Below are 18,428 nucleotides of genomic sequence, written 5' to 3' on the forward strand. Positions count from 1 at the left end.
GACTGATGATCGGGGATGAAAGCTGATTGGCTGTTCAAGCGGGAAGGAAGGAAGGAAGGAAGGAAGGAATCGGGAGACAGGGCGAGGGGGCGGGGTTAAAAGCCCTTAATCTGGGACACAAGAGGACCGTGTGACTGTTGCCGTGACAACCAGCCGCTCAGTGATTGGCTGCCGCTGGCAGCGAGATCCAGACACGTGTGTGTGTTTTGCTCCCCAGCAGAGAAATGAAACATTCCGCACAAAAGTTCACAGACAATGCAAAGGATTCTGTTCAGTTTCCAGTGTGTGTTGAATGAAATCAGGAGTCGGAATGCTTGGAATTAGGCAAGTCAGGAAACTGGAGGCAAATATGTAAAGACGTTTTGCTCCTTGACTATGTGGCTTTTCGCGGTGGCTGAACGTTGAAATTGGAAGGAGAACGTCGGAGGCTCAGTGAGCGGGCGCCCTCTAGCGGTATGCACAAGGATCACTGCTTCGCTTCCAGTTCAGTTGTGTTTGACTTTGAAGTTGTAAATGCAGTATTCACACTCCCCTACGTGACGGTGGTAACATTTGACTTTTGGTTCCTACAAAATAAATACATGCATAAGCAAACAGACAAATAAATCAACAAACCCGGATCACGTGACCGGGTTAAAAAATGTTGACCCCCCCCCCAAAACGTGATTATGACGTGATCACGCCCACACCGGAGCGTCAGTGGACGAACAAGTCGAGCGGGTGCTCGGCACATGTCATTCTCATACCTGGCCACGAGGTGTCAGACTATGAATGAGCTTTATTGGCCAAATATGGAACGCCACGCAAGGAATTCGGTGCCGCCCTTGTTCGACTTGCACGTTGAGTACAAACAAGACCGAAGGCGTAGCCACGTCGCTGCAGTTCTTGGTACTCCGGTGACACTTCCAGGTGCTGCTGGAAAAGTGTCCCCCCTTCCCCGGCATCGAGCAACTCGTGGGCGGAATGGCTGCTCTTGGCGTCGCATATCTCTGCTTGTGACGAACGAGCCCCGTTGGAAGTTGAAATCATTTCTGGTTGTGTCAAAGTGTGACTTTTCTCGCACAGAAGGTTCGGCAGCTCCAACTCCAGCAGAGAGAAGACCGAAGCGGGTCTGCCGGACTTTGTGGCTCCGCTGTGCTTGTTCTTTTCTCCTCTCCTGTCAATCCCAGCATGCACCGCACCCCGGCCTTTGTGATCGGTGTCCAAATGACGTCACCCCGAACGTCGGTCCCGGTCTCCTGCTGGCGGCGGTGACGTCACGAAGCCGCCTCCTCCCGGCTCCAGGGGGCCCGCGACGCGACGCGACGCGACGTGACGTCACGTCACGGCGGCGTTTCCGGCGGGGAAGGCGGATCCTGTGATCCGGGCCGCTTTGGGCTCAACAGTCGCACACGGCACCACTTCCGGTGGTTGCGGCTTCTTCTTTTCCAAACAAAAGCTCTCGCCTGGACCGACGCAGATCGTCGCTCCGGATTCTCGGGAACCGCGTCCGTGGTCCGACCGCCACGATTTGAAGAGCAGAACAGAAGTGCGGGGGCATTCCCCGGTAGACGTCGCCCCTATCCCCGCGTAAAATCGCTTTTATTGTGAACTGGGCGGAAGTGGTTGTCGGTGCGGCGGAGGGAGACGACCTGGATTCAGCAGCCATCGCCGTGCTCCGCCCGGGAAGCTCGGACAAAACGCACCGCAGTCGTCTCCGGGCCGGTCGCCCGCCGTCGTAACGTCAACGTCAGTCGGTGCCGGTGCCGCCCGGACGGGGTCACGAACCGATCGGCCGCCCGCCGGCGAGAATGGAGCGACGGTGGAGGCGACTGTGAGGGAAGGGAAGGGACGGGACGGGACGGGACGGGACGAGGCTCCGAACGGAACGGCGCACATTTGATTTGGGTCGGGATTAAAGCCCGACGTCTGTCGGCTCGACAGGCGACGGACGTTTGGACGACGGTACCAAACACACACACACACACACACACACACACACACACACGCACACTAGCAAGCAACCGAACCGGGAGGCTCGGGAATGTTTAGTCCGAGCTAACCAGCTAGCGGGGCTTAGTAGCGAACCCTTTAGCCTTTGAGTCTCAGCAAAGGCCCGGCCAGAACCGCGACCATGGCGTCTTCCCAGCCGCCCCCGGTCCGCCTCAAGCGGCTCGAGGAGATGCTGCTGGACCGGACCGGATCGCCGTCGGGCACCGTGAGCGTCGAGACCCTCCTCGACCTCCTCATCTGCGTGCACAGCGAGTGCTCCAACTGCCCGCTCAAGAGGGAGAAACACGTCACGGACTTCCTCGACTCGGGTAAGACGAACCCGACGCGACCCAGCCCCACACCGTCCGGTCCGTCCGTCGGGTCTTCCGGACGAGTTTACTTTGGGGCGTTCGCTGTGAAGTAGGCGACGGGCGAGGCTCCGACGTTCCGCAAAGGTGTCTTTGAAGGTGGCAAAAAAAAAAAAAAAAAAGATGGAGCGAGCCCTTGGACCGGTTCTAGTGCCGGAAGAAGCAAAGCAAACATTTGGCTCACACCGGATTTCTCCCAAAACGCCAGCCAGTCTGTTCAAATCCCGGGTCCGCTTTGATCGTTCCCGAGAAATGAGCGAACCGGCGAGCATCGAATCGGGAGACCCGGCAAACGATGACAGCCCGTCAAAACGGCGGTGGGGGAGGGAGGGGGCCCAGGCCCGGGCCCGGGCCCGCGCCCGCCTGTTCAAATCCCAGGGAGGGCTTCTTCCATTCAGCCGGCATTTGGATTAAAAAAAAAAAAAAAAAGCTCATTTACATCACTTTATTCAAAAACAGGACCGGAAATGGACAAGCAAGAATTGACGAGGATTCACTTGCTGCTCTGTTTTGTAACGTCCATTGAAAAATTGGCCAAAATGTTGCCGATTGTTTTCCAAAGTCAAAGCAGAAATCTTGCTTGGCCCACAGGTTGGCCCGCTTTGATTTTAGCAAAGTCCAATTGCCAACATTCAAGTCAAAGGACGTCTCCGGTCGTTTACTGGTGTATAAAAATAGCCGCCCGTGAATGCGCTCATCACTAATTTTGTCCATTTTTTTTTGCATCTGTAATCACTTCCTTGTGGGCCCTTTTCCAACTGCCGACGCGCGTCCAGTGAGACCTTTCACGGCGGCCGTCAAAGACCTGCGACTGCACCGAGACGACTTTGAGATGTTGAAGGTGATTGGACGTGGAGCTTTTGGCGAGGTAACATTTCCTGTTTTGGACCTTTTCATCTCCTCACAAGAAACGTGTGTGTGTGTGCGCGCGCGCGCACGTCCACTTCCTGCGCCACAGCGAGGCTTTCCGGTGCTTTTCCTGTTTGCAGCTCGCAGCTTCCTGTCGTCCGCCCATTTTGCTGTTTTGTTTATCGACGCGGCACATCCGCGTCGGGCGCCGTCGACGTCTCGGCAGCGAGCTCGACGGGAACTCGAAAGGCGCGCTTCGCGTCGGGCGCCCGGGGGCAACGGCACGCCCCGTTTCTGGGACGCGGCGTGACTATGCGAGGTGTGCGGCGCGCGGCGAATGCTCGCGGCCCCCCGCTGGAATGTTTTGGGCGTTGACCTCGGAACGGTGTCCGACTCGCGGCCCCGGGGCCGCGTCTGGACCAGCGCATCGCGTTTTAGGCCCCCAAGAGCAAATGTTGATGAAACGTCGACGTCGAGGCAATATTTGAAGAGTTTGTTTTCAAAACGAGACGTAGGCATTTTGTTTTCAGCTCTACGAAACTCGCGCCATTCGGAGCTGGATCGTTTTGGCGCGAGTTTCGTAGATCTGAAAACAAAATGCCTACGTGTCGTTTTGAAAACAAACTCTTGGTTTCTTTCTTCACTGACTTCTCATTTCAACCTGACTGTGTGCATGTAATAATATCGGGCCATCGTATATTTATATGGGCTTGTGATGTTCCAGAGCACGATACCGGTAGAAGTATTTGCCCTTGACGCCGCGAGTACTTTTTATCTGTAAAATGTCAGCGAAAGCGAAGACGGCTGGACAATTGGCATTTTTCTTCCTGGCATCAGGTTGCCGTGGTGAAGATGAAGCAAACGGAGAGGGTTTACGCCATGAAGATCCTCAACAAGTGGGAGATGTTGAAGCGAGCCGAGGTCGGTGTCGTCAGGCGGCGGCCGTGGACGCTAACGGCACCGAGTGACGCGACGTGTCGCCTTTGCGCAGACGGCGTGTTTCCGTGAGGAAAGGGACGTGTTGGTGAGAGGCGACAGCAAGTGGATCACCGCGCTGCACTTTGCGTTCCAGGACGACAACTACCTGGTCGGTACACTTTGTTCTACTCGCGTTCTCGGGGAGCAAAGCCATTACGTGATGCGATTAGCACGCCGATGTCGTCGTCGTTACATGACTGGCAAAAAACGGGTCATTCATTGGAAATGTCCTCCATTCCCAGCACTCCCATGACCCTTGTGAGGGTAAGCGGCTAAGAAATTGCATGCATGGATGGATGGATGGATGATTATATCCATTCGCTTCTGCCGGGTCTATCGGCAGATCCTTCAAATCAAAGACTCCGGACTCTGGTGCAAAAATACATAAAAGTGGTCTGGGGGGGTCCCTGCTGATAATCAATGGGTTTGTTTATTGATTTTGTTCCCAATTTATTGACGGGGGAAAAAAAAAGCCCGCGTGGGCTGCGGCGGCGTGGCCGAGAGCGCACGGAAAATATGTTTGACTCTCCGTCGGCCACGCCCGATTGCTTGAGCTGACTCGGACGTGCCGCTTTAAGCCTCCAAACTCCTTCCTTCCTTCCTTCCTCCTTCCTTCCTTCCTTCCTTACTTCCACGGCCCGTGAAGTAACGATGGCCCAGAAAAGTACTTGTCGTGTGAAGTAACGATGGCCCAGAAAAGTGCACATCACGTGAAGTAACGATGAGCCACGCCCGCCTCTGCAGTACCTGGTGATGGATTACTACGTGGGTGGAGACTTGCTGACGCTGCTCAGCAAGTTTGAGGATCGCCTGCCGGAGGACATGGCCAAGTTCTACGTAGCCGAAATGGTTCTGGCCGTGCATTCCGTCCACCGGCAGAACTACATCCACAGGTACGTCGCGAAAGGATGTCAGCCGTGAGTTCCTTCCTTCTCAACGCCGTCATCCTTTTGACCTTTGACCTGAAGGCTGAAAGGATTCACGGAATGCTCTCTGACCACCGCGGAGGGCCTTGAAAAGTTGACGGACAAATCGCGTTGTAGCGCTGAGGGCGTAGGAAATGTCCACCGCTGGGAGCTCGCCAGTCGTTCGTCGCCCCGCACTCGCGTACCTCTCTTGTGCCGACCATGAGCAGCACTTTGGCAAATGGTGAACAATAAATTGCTTGAAAAAGAGGCGGGAATTTGAACTGCAAAAGGTGTTGAAAATAGGCCAACAACAGCTGAAAGAAAAGTCGCGAATGAGTGCAACCCTTTGGACCGGGGATTGACCAGCAACGGCGTGGACGGATGAACCATCAGCCATGTCGTCTTTATCCTCTGAGCAGAACGCGCCTGTGTCGTACTGAAGATCTGAGAGAGGAGCGCGACACGGAGGGGTCCCACGAGGCAGGATTTGTTTGACCTGTGGCCTGGGACGCGCGCCATGAAAAGTCCGTCTGCTAATTTTCCCTGGGAAAACACAACCTTTTTTCGGGCGTCGGGGAGGCCTTTCCGTTCGCTTTCATGGGAGAAGAGCGTCGCAACCTGGCGGGGGGTTGGGGGCGGGCCCACGGACTGCGTTTTCCGCTCGAAAGCGAAGGCGCGGTTGCCCCGCTCAGGCCTGCTGCAGCTTTCCAACCATTTTCTTTCAGAGACATCAAACCTGACAATGTGCTGCTGGACGTCAACGGGCACATTCGGCTGGCTGACTTTGGGTCTTGCCTGCGGATGACGGAGGACGGCACGGTAACGCTCGCGCGCGCACGGACGCACGACGGGCCCTTTGAGCAAAGTGTGCCCGCGCAGGTCCAGTCCTCGGTGGCGGTGGGCACCCCGGACTACATCTCTCCCGAGATCCTGCAGGCCATGGAGGACGGGATGGGCCGCTACGGACCCGAGTGCGACTGGTGGTCCCTGGGCGTGTGCGTGTACGAGATGCTGTACGGCGAGACGCCGTTCTACGCCGAGTCTCTGGTGGAAACCTACGGCAAGATCATGAACCACGAGGTGGGCGCTGGGGCCTTTTTCTTTGCCTTGCTTCAGAAGTCCCAATCCTCCCGTTGCGGCCTCTCCAAATTTGCCTGGTCCGATTCTCTTTGGGCCCTTTGCAAACATTCGCTTTGCTTGGGGAAAAAAAAAAAAAAAAACCCCAAGATCATGAAAAATGCAGACGTTCTGATGGATTTGATGGACCAAACCAGGAACGCAATCATAATCGCTTTGTGCATTTTCGTCTCAATTTACACTTAAGTCATGTTTTTACATCAAGGGATGGAAATTATACTTTTATTTAAAAAAAAAAAAAAAAAATCATATATTGAAAGTTATCTAGATTAGAGAATTGAATTGCAAACGATTGACTGAATTACGTTCAAAATCCACGTAATGATGGAAAGAATGATCCTTCTCAGCCAATCTTTTGGGACAAGGCGTCGTTTTTCTGTCAGTAACCCGATCAAGTGAAAAGTGATCTTGGCTCTGACGGCGCCGCACTCCAAAAGTAATCAGATGACACGTGTCAGCCTTTTGTCCTCCGGCGCGTCCCCGGGCTCTCGTCCCATTTTCTAAATATGAATTGCTCTCCTTGCTCAGCTGGTTCCGTTGGCCTCCATTTTGTATAAAAGACGAGACGCGATCAAAGTTCCACCCGTCCTAACGCTCGTTTTGCGCCGCGCCTCCAAGAGGCGGGGTTACACCCTGAGCCGGTCGCCGGCCAATCGCAGGGCACTCGGTCGGGAAATTCAGAGGATTCACTCAAGCTACTGTGCACGTTATTGCGGAGCGGGCGGGCGGAGAAAAGGCGCACAGGCGGGGCCCGGGTTTCAACCCTGGTCCTCCGAACCGTCAGGCAGACGTACTAACCGGTTGTTCACCGTGCCGGCGTTGAAATTGTTGAAACTGTTGGACTGTCTGGTTTTGGTTTGAATTCTTGGATGTGCAAGATCTGCTGACCAGGACGTGGAATTTCCACCCTCCTGTCTCAGTCCTCGTAATGTGCAAGTCGTCAAGCGGGGCGAGCGGAGGGTACCGATATTTCTTTGCTGGGTTCTTTTTGAGGACGGACTTGATGTTGGGTCCTCGCGTGGTGTCCCGAAAGGACCTAATTCCCAGGAACGTGAAATCCGAGGCGTCGATCTGGAGAAGCTCAGAGGGGGAGTTGAGTGACGATGGTGTTGAACACAGCTGAATTCCACAAGTGGGATCCTCGCGTACGAGGTGCTCCAGAGTCCGTGCAGTTGACCCGTGACGCTCTCTCAGGTGGAGCCCGTCAAAGGACTCGACCTCCGCTGTCGTTCGGACCTGAGATTGCAGGCTAGAGTGTTTGAGGCAGCGTGGGACTTGCACTTTTGGCAAATGTTGCCACACTGCCGAGTCTTGTGATTCGGGACCAGACTCCCATCAAGGGGGTTTCTAGTGCCCATTGTGGGAGGTGCACAAGTTGAAGTGGCTTGTCCAACCGGACCCAGCATTCTGGCACGCTGCCATCTCGACAAAACCTTTCTCACGTCGCGTATTGCGAGGTCTTTAGAAGGGTTGAGTAACGTTAAGGGACCGCAATAAATCGTGAAGTCCGTCGGGGGAAAAAACAGCAACTCCACGTCAGGATGAAGTTGTCATTGACTTTGTGGTCTTCCTTCTCTTTCCCCGTCCCCCCTGCAGGAGCCTTTTCAGTTCCCCGCCCACGTCAGCGACGTGTCGGAGTCGGCCAAAGACTTGATCCAAAGGCTGCTGTGCTCCCGGGAGCGGCGTCTGGGTTCCAACGGGATCTCCGACTTCCAGGACCACCCGTTCTTCAGCGGCATCGACTGGGACAACATCCGTTCGGCCGAGGCGCCCTACGTCCCCGACGTGTCGTCTCCCACCGACACGTCCAACTTTGACGTGGACGACGACGTCCTGAAGAACCCGGTGAGGGCGACTTGCCTTGCTTATTAAAATGTTGCTTGTTTTGAACGCATCGGAAAGACTCGGAAGTGACTTTGCCTTCTTGTTTTCTTTGTTGCTGCTAATGGGTCGGATGAGGGAATTTTGTGCGGTGGGGCCTCGAGACACGAGTTGATTTCCCCCGTGATACGGCACGTATTTGAGCTCGAGGAGGGGGCCGCTGTTTGTGGAAGTTCTCGGGAGTCTCGAGCAGGACTTTGAACGGGGGGAGCCCGTGGGTTTGCACGTTTTAGTTTTAGAGTAAACTCCAGGCGGGACTGGCACCCGCTCGCGCCGACCCGGCAATCGCACGAGCTGACGCGGTCCCGCCGCTGTGGTTTGCGCAGGACATCGGTCCGCCCACGTCGCACAGCGGTTTCACCGGGCAGCACCTCCCCTTCGTGGGCTTCACCTACACCACGGGCAGCCGCTTCTCTGACCGCGGGCGCGGCAGCCGTGAGGAGGCGGGCGCGGCGGACGCGGGGCGGGAAGTGGAGGTGGAGGTGGAGGCCTTCGAGAGGAGGATCCGCAGTCTGGAACTGGAGAAGCAGGAACTCAACCGCAGACTGGAAGGTGACACTCTGCTGCAAATACTTGCTGACCTCGCCCAAATCCAATGCTGCATTTTACTTACAGGAGTCCCATTTGTGACAATGAGAGAAAAAAATGGTATTGCAGCCATAAAGAGCTATAATCATCCAAGTTCATTGTTTCCTCATGAATGTACACGCACAGGGGAAGAAAAGAAAAGAAAAGAAAACCTGAAATGTGGCTTGTCTGCACGTATTCAGACACTCCTAAATTGCCCGACGTGGAACTTGTGGAAGGTTCTCAAGCGCCCAGAGACCTCCATAATCCTTAAATGGAAAAGACGTTTGGGACGACGGGCTGACCGTCCTGCCAAACTGAACTGAGCGGAGCGGAGGGGAGGGGGGGGGGGGGGGGGGGGGAGAAGAGCCTCGGTGAGGGGGGCCAGGAAGAACCCAAAGGTCACTTTGGCTGCGGGGACACGGGACAAGGTTCTGAAAATCTGCCTAGAACAAAAGCCCAAATGTTCTGGCTCGATCTCGTGAGACCGGAGAATCAGTCTGGAAGGTCCTTTGTGTGTTTCTGGGTTTTTCTGGGTTGTCAGTCAGTTCTCAACTGTGGAAGTTGGCCCCCGTAAAAGTTCTGCCCTGAATGAATCCGCAAAGGTGTCCAACGTGCCACTCACCGGTGTGCGTTTGCGGACGTCTACAGAGTCGGCCCAGGCCTTGCAGGCTCCGCCGAGTCGAGACAAGGAGATCAAGAAGCTGAACGAGGAGATCGAGCGGCTGAAGAAGAAGCTGGCAGGTGAGCGAGCGAGGAGGCCGCCGTCCTTGCTCGGTGGCATCACGGCAGCGCCCCGGCGTCCCTCTGCTCCGCTAGACTCGGACAGGCTGGAGCACCGGTTGGAGGAAGCGGTCGCCCTGCGGCAGGACTACGAGAGCTCCGCCTCCAAGCTGAAAAACCTGGACAAGCAGGTCAAGACGCTGAGACTGGAGAAGGACGACGTGCACAAGGTCAGCAAGTGGACGCCCGGTCTGATCAGAAATTTCTTTTGCCGCCAACATTTTCAAACAAAAACGAGCTGTCAAGCCGAGTTCCACAATGTTTGCTTCCGGTTGCTATTTCGGCCTCAAGGTGCGTTCAGCTTGAACGCGTGGAAAACTCGACAGCTGAAATATACGCGGCGCTTTCGTCAAAACCTCTTTGTACGGAGTAGAAAGTGAGCGACCGGTCCCCGAAACGGGACGTCGGAAAAGACAATGGCTTCCAAGTAGGAATCCACTTGAAGTTGACTGTAAAACTGACCCAAAGGACAATTACGCATTCTGTCAATCAATATCTACGCCGTGACGGAAGTGATAGTTGCGTACTCGTTGAGCACATAACACAGTCACAATGGGCTCTCTTTTGCCAAGCAGACAAAGAATTTGTCTCCGCTAGTTGGGAGCCGTTCTACGAGAACGACATACGCCAGACAGGGAACGCTTTTGACACTGCAAGACATTGCGAGGTCCAAGTTGCCAAGAGTCCGGCGATGACGGTACGCCTTAAGGATGCAGAGTCCTCCAGCAGTTAGAGCAGTTGCAACAGTCCAGGGCGGTAACCGTTGTTTTCTTGAAGGATTGTACGCAGCTTCAAGTGCTGCTTGAGCTTTAGGGCGACAGCACGTCCAAATGGTGCACAGTGCGGCGAGATGACTACAGTGAATGCTCGAGTGTAATATTTAATAATACTCGGCAACTTCCGACCAAAAATTGGCTAGCCGCGTACGTCGATGGCTTCATCTCGTCCCGGCCGTCCTGTCAGCTGCGCGTCTTCCCGTCGAGGTCACGACGCCGAAGGCGCGCGACCACGCATCGGGACTTCGCCTGACGCCGTATAAACGGCGATTCAATTGTCGAGCAGCAAATGCAGGAGGCCCTGGAGCGTCTGAGGAGCCAGTCGAGAGAACTGAAGGAGGCCCATTCCCAGAGACGCTCGGCGCTGCAGGAGTTCTCGGAGCTGTCGGAAAGGACGGCCGAGCTGCGCTCCTCCAAGCAGCGCCTCTCCCGACAGCTTCGGGATAAAGAGGAGGAGACGGACGCTCTCCTGCAGAAGATGGACGGCATGAGACAGGACATGCGCAGGACGGAGAAGAGCCGCAAAGAGGTGAGAAGGAGCGGTCGCCAGGCGAGCGGGACGGGGCCGCGGCCTCTGTGACGTCCCGGCGCTTCTCTCCTCAGCTGGAGGCTCAGCTGGACGAAGCCGCGGCAGAAGCGTCCAAGGAGAAGAAGCTGAAGGAGCGCAGCGAAGTCTACGCCCAACAGCTGGAAGCTGAGCTCCAGCGCTTCAAGGTCAGCGGTCGCAGGCGCCGTGCTCGGCTGAGCGAGCGAGAGAGAGAGAGAGAGAGAGAGAGACTTTATTTATAACACAAATATGGACTCAAACGTAATTGCGGCTCCGACACGAGACGCATCCTTGGAGGGCTCGCTTGCCGCCAAACGCTGCGTGCGGGATACTTAGCAACGGAGGCTGCTCGCTTGGCCGTAAGAAATTCTGCACGGGCGAGCCCCCCCTTACGCTCCGGTTTTCAGTCTCAACAGGGGAAAGGTGCCGCGGCGGGGGGTGCGGAGTCTCAGCAGGAGCTGTCTCGGCTCAAGGCGGAGCTCGACAAGAAGGTTCTGTTCTACGAGGAGGAGATGTCGAAGAGGGACTCGGCGTACTCCACTGAGATGAAGAAGTTGCGGAAAGACCTGCGCGACTCCGAGAGTTTGCAGCTGGCCGCCAACAAGGAGATCCTGCAGCTGAAGGACAAGCTGGACAAGGACAAGAGGGACAGGTGAGTCTCAGTCCCGCGGAAGACCGACCCGCAGTCCGGCGGACTCAAGGCGCCGACGCGCCGGCCTCTTTTCCCGCAGAGGAGCCGAGCTGGACGAAGCGGTCGGCGTCCTGAAGGACAAACACGAGCGAGAGAAGAACCTCCTGATGGAAGAAAACCGAAAACTGCTGACGGAAACCGACAAGGTCGGTGACTCGCCGAGGCTGAGCTTTGCCTCGCGGACCTGCGACGGGGTTCCTGGTCCCCCCCCCCCCCCCAAACTCCCTTGACAGATTAATGGGCCCACTCAACCCCTCGAAATCTCCTTTTTTTTCCTCCCTGAACGCTCGCAGCGATGACAGGAAAGGCCGAAAGAAGGTTGCGCTCGGAACCGCGGCTCTTCCTGGAACACGTAGCCGTCGCTTGCGGACGGAAGAATCTGTCGTGCTTCTCGCGCTACGATCATCGCGCATGACGACTTGACGTACGCCGAAAAGTAGCCGCGGTTGGCCTCTCGGGGTCGGCGGGAGTTCTGCCTCGGCGCTCCCCATCATCCAATCACAAATCTGATTGATGTTTAAAAAAACAAACAAAAAAAAAAAGGGAATCATTTCATATTTTTTTTTTTTAAATATATACATAGATATATTTCTAGTATACATGTCGTTTCTGAAATTGTTTCTCGAGTGGGGTTGAGGCTGGGACTGCTCTCCGAAACAGCAAGTTAAGGTTAATGAGGAATAAACTACATCATATTTATTGCGCTTGATTTTGATTTGTTGAACTTTACAGCAGAGAGGAAAAATATGTAAGAATTTTCATAAATGGTCCCAAAAAGCCAAGGACTAATGTCGGGCGACGGACGAGGTTAGGATCTCTCGGATTCTGTGACGGCCTTCCTGGGTGTCCTCCCCCAGTTGTGCTCGTTTGTGGACAAGCTGACCGCTCAGAACCGCCAGCTGGAAGACGACCTCCAGGACGCGGCGTCCAAGAAGGAGAGCGTGGCTCACTGGGAGGCTCAGATCGCCGAGATCATCCAGTGGTGAGAACGCGGCCGGCGTTGGCCGGGAGGAGACCGACTCTCTCACGCCGTGCGTGTCCGCAGGGTGAGCGACGAGAAGGACGCTCGCGGTTACCTTCAGGCTTTGGCCACCAAGATGACGGAGGAGCTGGAGACGCTGCGCGGCTCCAACCTGGGCAGCAGAACTCTGGTAATCTGGCACCCCGTCCGTAGAACGGGCACCGTGTCGCCATCCTAACGTTTACGTCCGCCCCCGCCAGGACCCGCTGTGGAAGGTGCGCCGCAGTCAAAAGTTGGACATGTCGGCCCGTCTGGAGCTGCAGTCCGCGCTCGATGCCGAGATCCGGGCCAAACAGGTGGTCCACCAAGAACTGCGCAAGATCAAAGCGGCCAACGTGGCGCTGGAAAGGTCAGAGGTCGCGCGTGGTCCCCTGTCGCCGGCAGACGCTAACGTCTTCCGCTCACCCTTCCCGCGTCGGGCGCGAGCAGCAAGCTGAAGGATTCCGAGGAGCGAAGCAGCGAGATGGCGTCGCAGCTCGACAGCTTGAAGAAGGAAATGGAAGACGGACGAGCGCGCGCCGACAAAAGTGAGGGAGGCCCGGATGAGCGGGGTAACGTGCTGACCTTTAACCTTTGACTGTCTGTGCGCAGCGCTGAACCTTCCGGACTTCCAGGACGCCATCTTTGAATACTTCAACACTTCTCCGCTGGCGCCCGACCTGACCTTCAGAGTGAGTCGCCCGTCCGTCCGCGCGGTGACCCGGAGCAGGTCACGGCAGTCGTTTAGGCGCATAAAAATCTCGAGTTTGTCGCGCCCAACATTTTCCAGTTGAGCTGGGATCATTACGGAGAGTCTTTCATCCCAGCCGGTTGGGGGTGGGGTGGGGTGGGGTGGGTGCAACTTGATACAAAAGGGTGAAGTTGAGCTGTGAATGTCAACTTGATGATGGAGATGTGACCCGCAGACCAGCGACCTGGAGGGCGCCCTCCTGAGATCCCGAAGCACGCCGCCCTCCTCCGCCTCCGACAGCGAGGTAAGGATCGCAACGCGCCGTAGTTCGTCATTTGTTTGGACTCCTCGAACCAGTCTAGAATTTTCTTTTGGCACGTATCTGAATTGACCCCCGTCTGTCTTCAGGATTTGAAGGCCTCGTCGATGGCGACCAGCCCCTCCCCTCCCACTTACGGAAGTTCGTCGGCGAGCGCGCCGAAGGTCCGCCGCCGCGCCGCTCCCAATGAAAGTCGGAGGCGTCCTTTTAGCGACTGACGTGATGTGTTTGCAGGCCAAAGCTCACCAGCTCAGCATCAAGACCTTCTCCAGTCCCACGCAGTGCACCCACTGCACGGCCCTCATGGTGGGCCTGATGCGGCAGGGCTACGCCTGCGAAGGTTTGGCGCCGCCCTCTCGTCCGCCGACGGGGCTCGCTCGCTCACCCTCGCCTTCTCTCCGCAGTTTGCTCCTTCATCTGTCACGTGGCCTGCAAAGACCACGCCCCCCTGGTGTGCCCCATCCCGGCGGAGCAGGCCAAGAGGCCGCAGGGGGTCGACGTCCAAAGGGGGATCGGCACCGCCTACAAAGGATACGTCAGGGTAGGAAAATCCTTTTTCAAGAGTTTCAGCGGCTTTTCGCTCTCTCTCGATTGTGTAACCGTCTGACTTTGTGGTTTGGACGCTTCGCCAAAGCGCGTCAGACGAGGTCCCCCCCCACTTGAACTTTAGCTCGAAGTCGACAAAATGCTCGCGTGGAAATTGGCGTCAGTGTGGCCCCTTTCAGGCGACCGCGACGCTAACCCGAAACACAGGGAAAGCTAGCTAAGCGGACGATTAACGGCGGGAGCTTCTCCGCCTTTGGCTGTTGATTCGGTTGCGTCTGGTGAAGCCCCCCCCCCCCCCCCCCCCCCCCCCCCCGCGCAATACGCGGAAGTTGCCGGCCTCTCAACGGCGTCGTCGTCTCCCGTTAGATTCCAAAGCCCAGCGGCGTGAAGAAGGGCTGGCAGCGAGCCTTTGCCGTGGTCTCGGACTGTAAACTCTTCCTCTACGACGTCCCGGAGGGGAAGTCCACTCAGCCCGGGGTGGTGGCCAGTCTGGTGCTGGATCTCAGGTAAACCCAGACCGGGGTTGCGGAGAGGGGGAGGGGCCCGTCAACCAAATTGTCATTGCGCCTCGGCAGGGACGAGGATTTCTCCGTCAGCTCCGTCTTGGCGTCGGACGTCATCCACGCCACCAGGAAGGACGTCCCGTGCATCTTCCGGGTAGGACGGCGCCCGTCTCTGGGCGGGGCGGGACGGTCGGCGGCTGACGCCCGCGGCCCTTTGTGCGCAGGTGACCTCGTCGCAGCCGAGCTCGTTGCCGTGCTGCGTGTCTCTGTTGGTTCTGGCCGAGAGCGAGGTGGAGAAGAGGAAGTGGGTGCGCATCCTGGAAGGTCTCCAAAGCATCGTGGCCAAGAACTCCTTGAAGAACCAGCAGGTCCACATCCTGCACGAGGCCTACGACGCCTCGCTGCCCATCATCAAGACGACGCTGTCCGGAGCCGTGCTGGGTCCGTCGAGGTGCCGCCGTAAGTTAGCCTGGCGTCGCCACCCTCGGTTGAAGCCCGCGGTGTCCCTTGTGTGCCGCAGACCGGGAGCGGATCGCCCTGGGAACCGAGGACGGCCTGTTTGTGGTGGAGGTGACCCGAGACGGTGAGCGCCCGGGTGTGTACGCCCGACGAGCCCTCGGCTGACGCTGCGCTTTCTCTTGAAGTGATTGTGCGGGTGGCGGACAGCAGGAAGGTTCACCAGATGGAGGCCATCCCCAGGGCCAAAATGTTCGCGCTGCTGTGCGGCCGAAACCGCACCGTGCATCTCCACCCGTGGGGGCTGCTGGACGGGAGCGAGGCCGCTTTCGACGTCAAGCTGGCGGAAACCAAAGGGTGCCAGGCTCTGACGGCCGGGGTGCTGCGGCCCGGCGGACCCGCCTGCCTGCTGGCCGCCGTCAAACGTCAGGTCGGAGGCCGGCCTAACCCCCCGTCGACCCTCGACCTTGCTCCTCTCTCTCACCGCCCGCCTGGCCCTCATAGGTGCTCTGCTTCGAGATCACGCGGGCCAAACCGCACTACAAGCGGCTGTGGGAGGCGCAGGCTCCGGGGACGGTCCAGTGGCTGGGGATGGTGCGGGAGCGGCTGTGCGTGGGCTACCCTTCGGGCTTCGCGCTGCTGGCGCTCCAGGGCGAGGCGTCGCCCGTCAGCCTGGTGAGCCCGACCGACCCGTCGCTGGCCTTCTTGGCCCAGCAGCCTCTGGACGCCCTGCACGCCCTGGAGGTGGGATCGGGCGAAGTGCTGCTGTGCTTCAGTCAGTTGGGCGTCTTCGTGGACGGACAGGGACGCCGCTCGCGGACCCAGGAGCTGATGTGGCCCGCCGCGCCGCTAGCTTGCAGTACGTCCCTCGCCTTTGCTCCGGGGGGCTGAAATCGCGCCAGATGGCGTCGAGCGTGTCGTCTGTCCGGGAAGGCCGCTAAGCGCTGTGTTTGGCCGTAGGTTCCAACTCCTCCCACTTGACGGTCTACAGCGAGTGCGGCGTGGACGTCTTCGACATCCGCACGGCCGAGTGGGTGCAGACCATCTCGCTGCGCAAGGTAAAGTGTTGGCGCCGGGGCGGAACGGCCTCAGAACCGCCGCGGTGACCCGTGTGTCCTCCCTCAGATCCGACCTCTGAACGTTGAAGGGACCCTCAACCTGCTGACCTCTGAAGCTCCTCGCCTCATTTACTTCAGCAACGCGTCATCAGGTAGGAGCCAGCGCCACCCTTGTGGGGGTCCACGAGGACCCCCCGCCTATAAGTCCTCTTTCTCTCCTGGCATCCTGGCAGAGGGAGACCTGACCATTCCCGAGATGTCCGACCACAGCAGGAAGTTGATGGTTCGCACGCGCAGCAAGAGGAAGTTCCTCTTCAAAGTTCCTGAGGAAGAAAGACTTCAGCAGCGGAGGTGGAGGACCCCGACCCCCGTGCCGGGTCGGGTTTGTCCTGCGAGACTTATTTTTGTGGCCCCTTCAGGGAGATGCTCAGAGATCCCGAGTTGAGGTCTAAGATGATCTCCAACCCCACCAACTTCAACCACGTGGCTCACATGGGACCGGGAGACGGCATGCAGGTTCTCATGGACCTCCCCCTGGTAAGCTGGTCCGTCCGTCCGTCGGTCGGTCTTCGCCTTCCCCGGACTGACTCCCGGCGTCCTTCCCTGACTTCCAGGTCGGCGACGTGGCCCCCCCCTCCCCGTCCCCCTCCGCCTCTCGTCACACCCTCATCTCCTCGCCCTCCAACTTCGAGCACGTCTATCACATGACGTCGTCGTCTGCCGGCGTCTTCTTGCTGAAGGACTCGGCCTCGTCCTCCTCCCAGCAGAGCCTCCTGCAGCCTTCCTCCTCCTCCTCCTCTTCCTCTCCCTCCGTCTGCTCTCTGGGAAGGGTAATAAGGATGCCGGACCCCCCCGCTCCCCCCACCCGCATCCACGCTTGCAGCATGCACACACGCGCCGCCACCTTCCTGCCCCCCCCACCCCCCCCCCCCCCGCCTCTCGCTCGTCCGACGGCGCCCGCCAATGCACGGCTAGCGACGCGGCCCGCGCTAGCGACGCGTGGGCCGCGTCGCTTCGGCGGCGGGTTCTGGTGAGCCTCCGCTTTTGCCGCGGCTGCGCCACCTCGCGCCAGTTTTTGCACAAATCCAGGACCAAGCCGAGCCGCACGTTTATTGCGTAGTGAAGCGCGACACTGATTGATTAGCAAATGAGACCGATTGAGTCATCCCGAAGTCGTTTCAATTCAAACAATCTCGTTGTCGACATTCTCCCGTTCCTGACGTTTTTTTTTTTTTGGGTTCTCTCAAAATTACAAAAAACTTCAAGTGAAGTGAAGAGATTTTCGGACAGCAGCTTTCAATATTTGGGCGAACCTTGCAGACCATTGCAGAAAGTTGGATTGTTGTCCGTTTGGTGCACTTTAGCCTTTAGACGTCGTGGCCATCATTTCCCGAGAAATGGATTTTGCCGCCGTGTGGAAATGTTTTTCAAATTGCAAATGTGCGCAAGTACCGCGGCGTCGCGTGAGCCCGCCTGCATGTGTGTTTGTCGCACGCAGGGGGCGCTGACTTCCTCCCAAGACGACGGCGTCAAAGATAAGCCCCGCCCGCTCTCCGGCATCTCCCGGCATCAGAGGAGCAAAACGCACCTGACGCGGACCGCTTCAGGTACCGGCTTTTCATTTGTGCCCCGGAGAAGGAATTCCGCCCCGCGATAGAGATTCCCAATCTATTTTGGGCTTATTTTCTCGCGACGCGGATCCGATTTCACCAGAAGCGGAGATTCACTCAGTTGGCTCACGCCCGCATCCGGGTTTCACATCTAGTACGAGGAGATGAACTATGTTTGCGCGGTACTTTGAATAGTCGGGTTCATTCCCGGCGATGTTCTGTTCCGTTAGTTGGACCGATTGCGTGGTGCAGCTTCGGCAAAGTTTGCGAAGATGACGGAACGTTGGCGTACTTTTGGCGGTGGATCCTCGAAAAGGAGTTTTGAAGCGTGACGCGTGACCGCCCGCCGTGACTCCGTTTTTGGGCTCGACCGGATCGTGACGGGTCTCCGTGATTTTGTAGACTTTGCGCGAGGAGCGTCGCCCGGCGGGACTCAGGAGGCGGAGGCGGAGCCGGACTTGGACCGAGAGGCGACACCCGCCGCGGAGTCGTGTGTCGATTTGTCCTCGGACGACTGATGGACTTTTATTGACCCCGCCGCAGCCTCGCTCTGCGCTCTGAGCCTTGACACGCGCACACTCCGTCGTTTGTTTGGAGCTCTTCAATTGTGACGCTGTGAGTCAGCTCCTTGCTTTTATTTTGCTTTTAAATCTTTTGTTGCTAGGAAACGCCGCCGGAGAAACTCATTTGTACTCACAAAATCATTTCCCGTTTGACTTTTGCGTGCACAAAGAAAGAGAACAAAAGACACTGTACGGAAGTTGCACATTGTTGTTTATTGTCCCGCCC

General features: G+C 57.4%; 1 protein-coding gene across 2 annotated transcripts; it reads left to right on the top strand.

Moving 5' to 3' along the window:
* The first annotated feature begins 758 nt into the window (after positions 1-758).
* On the top strand, positions 759-18,184 carry cdc42bpb (CDC42 binding protein kinase beta (DMPK-like)). Of its 2 annotated transcripts, XM_061813024.1 has the most exons (37): positions 759-2,300; positions 3,116-3,207; positions 4,026-4,109; positions 4,180-4,275; positions 4,911-5,059; positions 5,800-5,893; positions 5,954-6,154; positions 7,808-8,056; positions 8,419-8,644; positions 9,311-9,403; positions 9,479-9,612; positions 10,505-10,747; positions 10,822-10,932; positions 11,173-11,417; positions 11,497-11,602; positions 12,314-12,438; positions 12,502-12,607; positions 12,678-12,826; positions 12,907-13,004; positions 13,069-13,148; positions 13,383-13,451; positions 13,556-13,630; positions 13,701-13,806; positions 13,871-14,007; positions 14,379-14,518; positions 14,588-14,669; positions 14,740-14,956; positions 15,036-15,098; positions 15,160-15,401; positions 15,476-15,830; positions 15,932-16,029; positions 16,097-16,181; positions 16,263-16,380; positions 16,449-16,566; positions 16,644-16,859; positions 17,528-17,636; positions 18,042-18,184. In XM_061813024.1, exons 1-37 carry the CDS (start codon positions 2,114-2,116, stop codon positions 18,155-18,157), a joined length of 5,214 nt encoding a protein of 1,737 aa, XP_061669008.1. In that variant the 5' UTR covers positions 759-2,113; the 3' UTR covers positions 18,158-18,184. The 2 variants fall into 2 exon arrangements, with proteins under 2 accessions (XP_061669008.1, XP_061669010.1); XM_061813026.1 differs by lacking the exon at positions 16,644-16,859.
* Positions 18,185-18,428: the final 244 nt, after the last annotated feature.

This window comes from Syngnathoides biaculeatus, chromosome 23 (genome assembly GCF_019802595.1).
Source record: "Syngnathoides biaculeatus isolate LvHL_M chromosome 23, ASM1980259v1, whole genome shotgun sequence".
Classification (NCBI taxonomy): Eukaryota; Metazoa; Chordata; class Actinopteri; order Syngnathiformes; family Syngnathidae; genus Syngnathoides; species Syngnathoides biaculeatus.